A 13756-nucleotide genomic window follows, 5' to 3' on the forward strand; every position below is an offset into this window, starting at 1 on the left:
TTACATGCACTGAAACCCCAAAAAGTATTTTCACAACATTCTCTTGAAAACACCAATATTCAGATTTAAGAACCACTTTGGGTGTTTCAGAGTACTTCTATAGTTTTAAACCACTTTCTGTGTATCATAACACTTGCATTAGGTTTATATTCAAACACCCTCCAAACACCAGATCTCAGGCTAGGTGCGCTACCTTTCATGGTTTCATTACACAATCATAGTGTTTTGAGAATATTTTGACAGCGTATAATTTAACAGGACAATCCTCCTTTCTCTTTCTCTCTTAAATACGCACACCTCCCTCTCACCCCATCATCCACGGTGACACTGGCGAGGGCTGTGCTCCTCACACCTTCAGCAAGCTATCACCAGCAGCCCAAAGGCATTACAGACCTGTCCTGGCCTGTGGTGTAGTCATCACAGCTGTTGAGGAACCAGCACTAGACCACACTACACTTCAACACCATCACCCCCATCACCTTGGCGACATCAATAAATAATTACAGACCATTCTATGGACATCAGGGTTCAACCCAGTTTAACAGCAATTTCCACATGTGTAGAGACTGCATTTTTGATAGCATAAGGTAATGCATGTCAAACTGACAGGGACAGGCCAAATAGTCTGACTGCATGAGTGCTCTGTTCGGCAGGCTAAACTTGGAGTGCATGCCTGCTGCCTCATGCCTGCTTATCACCTGATTCCAGATCGGTTTGACAAAAACATGGCACACTACATTTGATTGTGAATGTGTGTGTGTCTACAGCACAGCACACACAGATGCAACCACCTCCACCCAGCAGTGCTGAACACCCTGCTCATGGCACCACACTGCCAGTCCCCATCAGCCTGGCATCATACACCCCCTTTTTCACTCACAATGTTACTCGTCATCCCGTGTGTGTGCGTGCGCGCGTGCAGATCCGACCCGTCCTTATACATAATATCATATGCATACTGATGTTCTCAATATGGTATACATTTACGAACATAGTACTCATATGAAGGTAAGCTTTGGTTGAAACGTCACATTCCCTAGCAGTAATCCTAAACGAAATGTCCATGTTCTAAAATCCATGAATGTACTATTATTTATTTATTTATTAAGCTTTCCTGACTGCTTTGCTCATGGTCATAGCGGTGGACAACTATCAAGACTCATATTGTTTGATTACCATACCCGTAGAGATGCTGTGCATAATGTAGTAATCCATAATGATACTTGAAAGCAATCATGAATAACATTCAATGTTGTTGTTTTGTAATATTCTGTGTAAAATAGTAAGTAGTCATGTGTAAGCTATGGCTGCTATAGCTTACACATGAGGCTGATCTGGACAGCAACTCGACAAGCAACATCTAATAAATGACAACAAATTGGATACATATGTCAATGAAACAGAGAGAGAGAGAGCGAGAGAGAGATGGGGGATGCTAATGCAGTAATGATGTTCCACATCAGTGCTTGTCTAATTTAAGCTATGGCGTGGCTCTGCTGGAACATTTATAGGAGCGAGTGGAATAATGCGCTGTCAGTCACCGGTGCCGCGCGCGTCTGGGGCGGGCTCTCTCTATGCCCGGGTCTCCAAGACCGCTGAGATGTCTGTGAATGTGTCAAGAATCTGTACAGCTGCCGAGCGCTACACCAAATGACTGGTATACCTACTTTAAAGTCGTATTTCAGAATTTACTATGCTCTCTTGTTGGTGTCGTTGCTAGGTCGGTAAAACCAGTCCAGTTATGAGTAGTGAAGTCGATTAGTATTATGTGGGATTCCGAAACTGTTATGCGTTTGCGTTTACCGTGCGCCACGAGCCTGCCGCGTGTTGAATTGTGTCGACATCAGTTGGAGCACTGTCCACGGTGCTGAAAGTCAAGAGTCTTACCCTAAGTGGCGAACAGAGGCAGCTGAGGCGTTCCCGGTTATATGTATATGCAACTCAAATCTTGAGATGACGCGGAAAAGGCTACAATCTGTAGCTGTATGGGGATTCTTCGCGTGGGAAATAGCTGTGTTGCTAAGGTAAGGGAGTTCGGCAGCAGCCAATATTACGCGGCTTGATTTACTCACACTGATTGTTAAAGTTCCCGAACTGTTTGATTAATGTTAGGTGCTTTGAGTGCGCCAATGATTTGAGTGGTATGCAAATAGGCTATATGACCCTAAAACACTGGAAGCGTTCAATACGGAGTGGATTTTCCTCTCAAATTTGGGGATTAGGCTACAGGCACATAGATATAAGAATCATATCAAGTACAAAAGCCTCTAAGAGAGTCATCTATGCATGATGTCTTATCTCGACAAACACACATGTGGTGATCCTTCCGTGAGGGATTTTGACCATTGCCCAACAAATCAGTGAGAAACGGTACGATCATGATGCACGCGCCCTTTAGTATTCGTGATAAATGATTTACATTTCTGTCTGTATTAAATTTAGACCCTGTAAACTGCCTGCGTATTTCTCAAATCCCCGTTTTCCAGGAATTCGATCGGCATGCTCAGTGTGCTGATCTGATCCTGACGAGGATTTCTCTTCTCACTCTCTCAGTAACAGGTGCCGTTATCGAGAAATCTCATGGAATAGATTTCTGGGCCGGGATCAAAGAAAAAGCCACTTGAATTATCCAAAGAAATTGTATATTTGCGTGCAATCCGAATGAGCAGAATTCTCTATATATATGCAACACCTTATATGATTGACAGTTATTAACGATTAAACACTATGGGCCATTGGATGTGAAAGTGAAGGTATTTGTAGATCAAGTTGTAACACAAGCTTTCTCATATAGAAGCAATCTTTATAGTGCAATTATGGTCCCAGCCAGCCATGGTCATTTGTTATGTAATACAACACGCTGGAGAGGCTGGTGTGTTGGATTTGGTAAAATATGAAGTCTTTAATATTAAATCTCTCTCTCTCTCTCTCTCTCTCTCTCTCTCTCTCTCTCTCTCTCTCTCTCTCTCTCTCTCTCTCTCTCTCTCTCTCTCTCTCTCTCTCTCTCTCTCTCTCTCTCTCTCTCTCTCTCTCTCTCTCTCTCTCTCTCTCTCTCTCTCTCTCTCTCTCTCTCTCTCTCTCTCTCTCTCTCTCTCTCTCTCTCTCTCTCTCTCTCTCTCTCTCTCTCTCTCTCTCTCTCTCTCTCTCTCTCTCTCTCTCTCTCTCTCTCTCTCTCTCTCTCTCTCTCTCTCTCTCTCTCTCTCTCTCTCTCTCTCTCTCTCTCTCTCTCTCTCTCTCTCTCTCTCTCTCTCTCTCTCTCTCTCTCTCTCATATATATGTCCAAGAAACATTGATAGATACAACAAAAGCCTTTTTCATGTTGATACAACTCAAGCACATGCCCAAGTCTACTTACTATCTAGAGAGCAGGTTACACATGATCACCTACACATGTCTGCTCCACATATGTTTGCTCAAGTGCCGTGTTCAGATGTCAGTTTGGTTCATGTGTAACAAGTTTGACAGTCTACCCACCTCATAGGGCCATGTTAATTGACATTATGTCAGGCTTGACAAACAGCTAAGCTACAGAGCAAACCGTCGGGCCCACTCATCTCTACAAAACACGCGGCATGTTGCAATATCTTATTCGTTGTAAGCGGGCTGGACTCCCCTTTCAATAGCTACTCTCTCTCTCTAAGGATACCTCTAGCCCGCCCACTTCAATACTCTCTTCCCACTTCAATACTCTCTCCAGCTCTCATTCCTTCCCTGAGTCCTTCTCAACTAAGCACAGTACAACTCCACAGAGGTAATGCAATTGCTGAAAAGTCTAATCCCACTCGAGCCGTGCATCACCGCCACCAACACAAGTCTTCTCATTCAAAGGCTCCGTACATGTACCGTCGATCATCCTCCATTATTTAACGACGCAATGCATTATTCTCGTGTGATGTGTCTGTGATAGTAATGGTCCTCCGCTGGCATCCCCCTGTATTGAATTATTGATATCATGGCTGTGTCCCGAATGGCACCGTAAGCGGTCAAAAGTGGTACACTATTTAGGCTATCGGGTACCATTTGGGATGCAGGCCATACCTGTTGCCATGTCCCTGACTGGCACATACTGCAATGTGTATTGGTTTAGTGTCAGCTCAGAGTCCATGGAGACTGGAGAGTTTTCTATAGGGTTTATCTATGGGCTGGGTCCCAGATGGCACCCTATTCTCTACATTGTGCACTACTTTTGGGCCCTGGTCAAAAGTAGTGCACTATGTAGGGAATAGAGTGCCATTTGGGACACAGATTATATGTGTAATTAGAATTCCGAGGATATATAGGTCAGATGCTTATTCTTGGTTGAGAGGTCTAGGGTTTAAACACTGTTCTCCCTCATCTTCATTACTCTGGGCCTGCATAGCAGCCAGTCCATGTTGGAGCACTTTACTTTCCCCTGTGGGTTTGTCACTTCACTTGAATGGCGAAAGGGACTCTTTGCACACTGTGTCGGGCAAGCTATGTACTTGCAAATGAAACATTTATGGGAAAGTCTGTCTATGTTTTGCTGGGCAGATAGATCTACGTCAAGGGAGACATTCCACTTGGGTACCTGGCCTACTGTTTGCAAAGCTTGCACTGTGCCGGGCATTGTGGTCCGCGAGGGGTGCTAGCTTTCCTCTAGAGCCCTTGTCCTGTACTGTGGCATTGTGGTCTGCGAGGGGTGCTAGCTTTCCTCTAGAACCCTTGTCCTGTACCGTGGCAATGTGGAGCAACATGAGCAAACAGTCAGAAACCATTGGCATCAGACAGGGTTGTAGAGTCGGTGGCAAGGGGCATGGTGAAGAGGGTAGGGGTAAGCCCTGGTAGGCACCATTTTAGAGGTAGTATTCCACTATAAAGCTGTCTATCATACCAGGGCTGGGAGAAGAGAGAGAGGTGACCTGGCGGGCAGCACTGCCAGGAGAAGAAGTGGATTCCATTTTTAGCACTCAAATAAAATCCAATAAAATTGTATTTGTCACATGCGCCGAATACAACAGGTGTGAACCTTACTGTGAAATGCTTACTTACAAGAAAGGGATGTTTGAATAGCATCTCACATATGGTTCTGCTCTGCTGGAAGTTCGCCTTGTAAGACTGTTGTCCTGCTTCTCAAAGTTTAATGACCTCCATTTGGGCTCTTATAGGATCTGTTTTTTGAATCCATGTCATTGCTGGACTGCTTACAAAATGGCAGTCTGAGGGAGAGGATGTTACAGGCAGACCGGAGTTTTGGGTGGGAGATTTTTAGAAAGCAGAGCTTTTAATATTTCACTGTGGATTTCATGCTTGAACTCATTCGTGTCCCCCTGCGGACGTTTAGGCAGGCAGTCACTATACTTTGGGGAGTAACTCATGTACACCAGGGTTTCCCAAACCTCTCCTGGAGTCAGCCTACTCCCAGCCAGTTCCACTTATTTCATTTATTCCACAACTGGAACCTGATTCAACTAATCAAGGGCTACCAGTGCTGAAACACATCAAATAAGTATAGCTACATGCCTGTGTGTTCCCGAAGAGAGGTTTGGGGAACACTGATAAACACTAACTGATAGGTTTTTTCAGCCTAGCCTAGCGAATCATTAACTTAGAACAAAGAGTCTAAATCACTGATAAACGCAAACAGCTAGGCTTCTTCAGCCCAGCCTCGTGAGTCATTAACTTAGAACAAAGAGTCTAAATCTCCAAATCCTCTGTTGGATAATCTGACATGATTGTCACCAGAACCCATGTGGTGTGTGCATCTACTGTGTGTCTATCCGCCCTCACTGGGACACACACACACACACACACACACACACACACACACACACACACACACACACACACACACACACACACACACACACGTTTGTTTTTATCCTCCAATCCATCCCCCTGGGTTTAGTTTAACATGCGCTGTTTTACGTGCACTGCTGTTCTGTGGGGATTACTAAATGATCTTTGGGGTAAACAGCGAGTGTTCCCACGCCCCACCGGGCGTTACCGTGCCAACCAGCGGGCGGCACACGCAGGCGGGCTACACCACGCAGAGAGAGCACACTGGAGGAAACCTATTTAAACTGTCATATATGGTAATGATGATATGCTCGTTCATCCTAAACGATTTACAGTTCAACACCTAGTCATATTTATACATGTGTCCAATGCAGGAGTCAAACATCATAGGGAGAGCCCACTGGAGGGATCCTGTTCAATCTTGAATCTGATAATATCATATAATATGGTCGTTTAGCAGACGTTTGTTACGCAAAAGTGATTAACAGTTGAACATGTAATTATGTTTAGTGTCCCATGCAGGAAATCAAACCAAATCCCAGCTTTGGTATTGCAAACGAACACCATGCTCAGCTAAATATACTGAGGTCACTAAGAAGCACCTTCTTGACTGCTGTCACTCAACTTCATCTCTCTCCTTTTACTATTCAGCACAGACAGTTAAGGTCCTGTGTCGAGAGGGAGATGTGCTGCTGTTAGTGGTGGGGGTGTTTTGAGAGGTCAGGTTTCTATTGTGCTGTAGTGCGGAACTCTCTCTCTCTCTCTCTCTCTGTCTCTCTCTCTCTGTCTCTCGCTCTTCCGTAACTCTCAGCATTCAGGTGATTATGGTGATCTTCCTTTCGGTGAATTTGGAGTATATTTTATTCATCAGATCTGCTAGGTTGATGATATTGAACATGTGGATGGATAGATGGATGGATGGACGGATGAACTGACTGACTGTGGTATTATCTGCTTTGTAGGATGTGGGGGTGGTTAAGGTTTATCTGACGTCTTCACGGATTGAGGACTCACGACAAACAAGGACTGATGATTTTAGCAACAACAACAGTACAATATATCAATCCCTCCCACTCCTCTGTGTCTCATTGTTTGTTTGAGAGGACATTTCCCATCCTCTAGCTAATAAGAACATCATGTATTGGAGGAGCTCTTCTAACAGAGCTTTGACCAATGGTAATACTGTACAGTAATGTGTTGTTGACTGGAAGATACCTTTAACCATTTAACTCCTATTTGGTGTAAAATTCTAAGTGTAAATGCCAGAGCAACCCTTGGGGACTCTGGAATTGGTTTCAATTATCTGGAATCTCTTTGGCTACGTTTACACAGGCAGCACAATTCTGGCCTTTTCTTCACTTATCGCTGACCAGCTAGCAAGTGTCTTCACTGATACTTTCCACCTCTCCCTGACCCAGTCTGTGATACCTGCATGTTTCAAGCAGACCACCATAGACCATGTGCCCGAGAACGCCAAGGTAACCTGTCTAAATGACTATCGCCCCGTAGCACTCACATCTGTAGCCATGAAATGCTTTAAACGGCTGGTCATGGCTCACATTAACGCCATCGTCCCAGATACCCTGGACCCACTCCAATTTGCATACAGATCCACAGATGACGCGATCTCTATTGCACTCCACACTGCCCTTTCCCACCTTGACAAAATTAACTTATGTGAGAAGGCTGTTCATTGACTACAGCTCACCGCTCAATCACTAAGCTAAGGACCCTGGGACCGAACACCTCCCCCTGCAACTGGATCCTGGACTTCCTGACGGGCCGCCCCCAGGTGCTGAGAGTAGGCAAACACCTCCGCCACGCTGACCCTCAACACTGGGGCCCGCCGAGCTCCCTGCCGTCCATCACCTCTATACCAGGCGGTGTCAGAAGGAGGCCCAAAAATTGTCAAAGACTCCAGCCACCCAAGTCATAGACTGTTCTCTCTGCAACCGCACTGCAGACTTGGTACCGATGCACCAAGTCTGGAACCAACAGAACCCTGAACAGCTTCTACCCCCAAGCCATAAGACTGCTAAATAGTTAATAGTTAACCAAATAGCTACCTGGACTAACTTTTTTGACTCATGACATACACTGCTGCTACTGCTTATTATCTATCCTGTTGCCTAGTCACTTTACCCCTACCTATATGTACATATCTATCTCAATTACCTCGTACCCCTACACATCAACTTGGTACTGGTACCCCGTGTATATAGCCAAGTTATCGTTAATCATTGTGGATTTATTCCTTGTGTTATTATTTGTTCTATAATGTTTGAAATCTTTCTCTCTGCATTGTTAGGACGGGCCTGTAAGTAAGCATTTCACTGTTAGTCTATTAACCTATGTGAGATGTAACAAAATGTGACTTGATTTAATTTGGTCTTTTTGACCAAACCGATCAGGTTCTGAAAAAGATCTGATGTGGAAAGATCTGAAGTGATTGGTCAAAAGACCAATAACTGGAAAAAATATCAGAATTGGGCTGTCTCTGTAAAAACAGCCTTAGTTTATTAGCCTACATCCCAAATGGCAAGCTTTTCACTATAGTGAACTACTTTTGATCAGAGCCCTATGTCAAAAGTAGTTCACTATAAGAACGAATAGGGTGTCATTTGGGACGTAGACTTTTTCCTCTAGTGTATTTACAGGCGTGTATCAATCCAATGTGGAAGAATACAAGATGTGACAATAAAAGCTGGATGTTGTGATAGGCAATCTATGTTTTGGGGAAAAGTGGTGAGCACTAAGGATGGAAATTGGTTTTGAATGGTGTGCGCTCGTGTGTGTCTGAGTTGGTCATGTGGGTGCCTGCGGTCTCTCTGGCCCCTGCACTTTATTGGTTGTCATGAATGTGGCCACACTGGCTTGCTGACCCATATAACCCTGGTTGTGTCTTACACACACAAACACATACACACACTCACACATAGAGTGACTCAACCCTCTGCATCGGTGCGATTGAGTGTGGCCTGTGACGAGGTGCTGGACAGGCCTGACAGGATCTTCAGTAAGCAATAAGGCATGAGAACCTGGGGATTATCATGTGATAACTCCCGAGGCGAAGCCCTTAGATGGGAGTTACAGCCCTCAGATGGGAGTTACAGCCCTTAGGAGGGAGTTATCACACGATAATTCCTTGTTTCTTGGGCCTTATTGCTTTCATAAAATGGTTGTCCACATATAAAAAAAGACGAACAACATGTTTTCAGAAATGTTGTTATATTGAATAAATTTGTAAATTAATCTTTCCACCATACAAAATAGTCCGGGCGAAAGTCAGTGGTTAGTTCTGAGATTGTGAAGTTGTTAGCCAAATGGGCTGGTTGTTCATTCTATCCATTCTATTTGCAGTGGGTAGCTATGCTAAACAAATCACTGGCATGCAGCTATAGAAGGGTTAGCTGACAACGTCACAAAAATGATGCATGTGCTTCAATTGGGCAGAAGGCCGTGTGTTGTTGTGATTCTGGATGGCCAGATACCGAGCGACAATGACAAGAAGCTGCAATGTGTGGAGTCGTAGGTGGTTCGTTTCAGCTAGTTTTATATTTTTCTTGTTACCATGACTTGTTTTGAAGTGTTTTGACAGATGTCACGCCTATGCTAATATGCCAAAATTCGCTAGCTAGCTAACCAACAACTGTAATGATGTATTTGAGAGACAACAAGTGCTCATTGTGCAAATGTATTTATGTTTTCAATAAACATCGGAGACAAAATCTAGTTTACATGTTTCAAGTTTTAATGTCACGTGCACAAGTACAGTGAAATGCCTTCATTGCAACCTCCAAACCCAACAAAGCAGTAATCAATATTAATGTAGCACAACAAATAACAAGGTAGCACAAAAACACACACAAAACTAATAATAATAAGGACACGAGAAAGTAAGACGCTATATACAGGGTCAGTTCCAATAACATATTTACAATATGCAGGGATACTAGAGCGATAGAGGTAGATACTGACTAGGCATCAGGATATGTGTGTGTGTGTGTGTGTGTGTGTGTGTGTGTGTGTGTGTGTGTGTGTGTGTGTGTGTGTGTGTGTGTGTGTGTGTGTGTGTGTGTGTGTGTGTGGAGTCAGTATAAATGTGTGAGCATGTTATGTGTGTGTTGGAGTGTCAGTGAGTGTGTAGAGTCCTGTGTGTGTGCATATAGACAATGTAAAAATGTAATAAATAAAACAATCCAAGCCGAACCATCTGTTTTGCCCCATAGTTGCGCACGCGTCGGTTTTGTTGCTAAACAACCACGTTATCTATGCATGCTAGCTACTTCTCCTTTGCTAGCTAGCTAGCCCACTAAATCACACCAAGCAGCTGAAATGACAGCCAATTCTTTGGATATATCCATTAATGATCCTGATAAATGAATCGGCGTGTATCAGAGAAGCTGTCAGTCTCGTCACGGTCATATGCATGGCACAGTGGAGATCACACAAAACTGCAACATCGTTCCAGAGGTCAGAGGCAGACAGCAAGGTTTAGACAAATCTGTTGCAAACCAAATGCTAGCCTAGTAGCATGGTGAAATATTGTCTAGACACTTTTTTCCACAGGAGATTAAGCTTATAAATTGACTGCCGGGGCTGTGGGAAAATGGATGCGCATTGATCAATCTAATGGAACCATTAACAGGCATTACCTGGATAATTTGGGGATTGTGGTGCTATAACTCCAAGCTATCAACCAATCGGCTTCCAGGATCCAAACAACCCGTTTTAAAATATGTCATAGCAGCTCACATGGTCACTGTGCTCTGACATGGAGGTCCCAGGAGGTAAGCTCTGGAAGATAGATATCTGCCTGCTGGAACTACCAACCACGTCCCAGGAGATAAGCTCTGGAAGATAGATATCTGCCTGCTAGAACTACCAACACTCACAAAGCCTGATAGTGGCTCTTCTAAGGCAGGGTTCGTCACGTTCATATGCATGGCACAGTGGAGATCACACAAAACTGCAACATCGTTCCAGAGGTCAGAGGCAGACAGCAAGGTTTAGACAAATCTGTTGCAAACCAAATGCTAGCTATGACATTTTAAAATAAGTCATAGCAGCTCAAATCAAATCAAATTTTATTAGTCACATACACATGGTTAGCAGATGTTAATGCGAGTGTAGCGAAATGCTTGTGCTTCTAGTTCCGACAATGCAGTAATAACAACAAGTAATCTAACCTAACAATTCCACAACTACTACCTTATACACGCAAGTGTAAAGGGATAAAGAATATGTACATAAAGATATATGAATGAGTGATGGTACAGAACGGCATAGGCAAGATGCAGTAGATGGTATAGAGTACGGTATATACATATGAGATGAGTACTGTAGGGTATGTAAACATAAAGTGGCATAGTTTAAAGTGGCTAGTGGTACATGTATTATATAAAGATGGCAAGATGCAGTAGATGATATAGAGTACAGTATATACATATACATATGAGATGGGTAATGTAGGGTATGTAAAAATTATATTAAGTGGCATTGTTTAAAGTGGCTAGTGGTACATTTTTACATAATTTCCATCAATTCCCATTTTTAAAGTGGCTGGAGTTGAGTCAGTATGTTGGCAAATGTTAGTGGTGGCTGTTTAACAGTCTGATGGCCTTGAGATAGAAGCTGTTTTTCAGTCTCTCGGTCCCTGCTTTGATACACCTGTACTGACCTCGCCTTCTGGATGATAGCGGGGTGAACAGGCAGTGGCTTGGGTGGTTGTTGTCCTTGATGATCTTTATGGCCTTCCTGTGACATCGGGTGGTGTAGGTGTCCTGGAGGGCAGGTAGTTTGCCCCCGGTGATGCGTTCTGCAGACCTCATTACCCTCTGGAGAGCCTTACGGTTGTGGGCGGAGCAGTTGCCGTACCAGGCGGTGATACAGCCCGACAGGATGCTCTCGATTGTGCATCTGTAGAAGTTTGTGAGTGCTTTTGGTGACAAGCCGAATTTCTTCAGCCTCCTGAGGTTGAAGAGGCGCTGCTGCGCCTTCTTCACAACGCTGTCTGTGTGGGTGGACCAATTCAGTTTGTCCGTGATGTGTACACCGAGGAACTTAAAACTTTCCACCTTCTCCACTACTGACCCGTCGATGTGGATAGGGGGGTGCTCCCTCTGCTGTTTCCTGAAGTCCACAATCATCTCCTTTGTTTTGTTGACGTTGAGTGTGAGGTTATTTTCCTGACACCACACTCCGAGGGCCCTCACCTCCTCCCTGTAGGCCGTCTCGTCGTTGTTGGTAATCAAGCCTACCACTGTAGTGTCATCCGCAAACTTGATGATTGAGTTGGAGGCGTGCATGGCCACGCAGTCGTGGGTGAACAGGGAGTACAGGAGAGGGCTCAGAACGCACCCTTGTGGGGCCCCAGTGTTGAGGATCAGCGGGGTGGAGATGTTGTTACCTACCCTCACCACCTGGGGGCGGCCCGTCAGGAAGTCCAGGACCCAGTTGCACAGGGCGGGGTCGAGACCCAGGGTCTCGAGCTTGATGACGAGTTTGGAGGGTACTATGGTGTTAAATGCTGAGCTGTAGTCGATGAACAGCATTCTCACATAGGTATTCCTCTTGTCCAGATGGGTTAGGGCAGTGTGCAGTGTGGTTGCGATTGCGTCGTCTGTGGACCTATTGGGTCGGTAAGCAAATTGGAGTGGGTCTAGGGTGTCCGGTAGGGTGGAGGTGATATGGTCCTTGACTAGTCTCTCAAAGCACTTCATGATGACGGAAGTGAGTGCTACGGGGCGGTAGTCGTTTAGCTCAGTTACCTTAGCTTTCTTGGGAACAGGAACAATGGTGGCCCTCTTGAAGCATGTGGGAACAGCAGACTGGGATAAGGATTGATTGAATATGTCCGTAAACACACCAGCCAGCTGGTCTGCGCATACTCTGAGGACACGGCTGGGAATGCCGTCTGGGCCTGCAGCCTTGCGAGGGTTAACACGTTTAAATGTTTTACTCACCTCGGCTGCAGTGAAGGAGAGCCCGCAGGTTTTGGTAGCGGGCCGTGTCAGTGGCACTGTATTGTCCTCAAAGCGGGCAAAAAAGTTATTTAGCCTGTCTGGGAGCAAGACATCCTGGTCCGCGACGGGGCTGGTTTTCTTTTTGTAATCCGTGATAGACTGTAGACCCTGCCACATACCTCTTGTGTCTGAGCTGTTGAATTGCGACTCTATTTTGTCTCTGTACTGGGACTTAGCCTGTTTGATAGCCTTGCGGAGAGAATAGCTACACTGTTTGTATTCGGTCATGTTTCCGGTCACCTTGCCCTGGTTAAAAGCAGTGGTTCGCGCTTTCAGTTTCACGCGAATGCTGCCGTCAATCCACGGTTTCTGGTTTGGGAATGTTTTAATCGTTGCTGTGGGTACGACATCGTCAATGCACTTCCTAATGAACTCGCTCACCGTATCAGCATATTCTTCAATGTTGTTGTTGGACGCAATGCGGAACATATTCCAATCCGCGTGATCGAAGCAGTCTTGAAGCGTGGAATCAGATTGGTCGGACCAGCGTTGAACAGACCTGAGCGCGGGAGCTTGTTGTTTTAGTTTCTGTTTGTAGGCTGGAATCAACAAAATGGAGTCGTGGTCAGCTTTTCCGAAAGGAGGGCGGGGGAGGGCCTTATATGCGTCGCGGAAGTTAGTATAACAATGATCCAGGGTTTTACCAGCCCTGGTAGCACAATCGATATGCTGATAGAATTTAGGGAGTTTTGTTTTTAGATTAGCCTTGTTAAAATCCCCAGCTACGATGAATGCAGCCTCAGGGTGTGTGGTTTCCAGTTTACAAAGAGTCAGATAAAGTTCGTTCAGGGCCATCGATGTGTCTGCTTGGGGGGTAATATATACGGCTGTGATTATGATCGAAGAGAATTCCCTTGGTAGATAATGCGGTCGACATTTGATTGTGAGGAGTTCTAGATCAGGTGAACTGATCTAGCTCACATGGTCACTGTGCTCTGACATGGAGGTCCCAGGAGGTAAGCTCTGGAAGATAG

The 13756-nt window shown here is 45.0% G+C and overlaps 1 protein-coding gene across 3 annotated transcripts in view; it reads left to right on the plus strand.

Annotated features, from left to right (window-relative positions):
- The first annotated feature begins 1529 nt into the window (after positions 1-1529).
- The window catches only part of glra3 (glycine receptor, alpha 3), a 103714-nt gene continuing 91487 nt past the window's right edge, over positions 1530-13756 (plus strand). The window contains exon 1 of one of the 3 annotated variants that reach the window (XM_071407402.1): positions 1530-1657. In XM_071407402.1, the coding sequence (XP_071263503.1) occupies positions 1611-1657 (47 nt within the window). In that variant the 5' untranslated portion in view covers positions 1530-1610. Of the gene's footprint in view, positions 2025-13756 lie in introns of all 3 variants that reach the window. The other 2 variants (XM_071407403.1, XM_071407401.1) reach the window with 2 other exon arrangements.

The sequence above is a fragment of the Salvelinus alpinus genome, chromosome 6 (genome assembly GCF_045679555.1).
Source record: "Salvelinus alpinus chromosome 6, SLU_Salpinus.1, whole genome shotgun sequence".
NCBI lineage: Eukaryota > Metazoa > Chordata > Actinopteri > Salmoniformes > Salmonidae > Salvelinus > Salvelinus alpinus.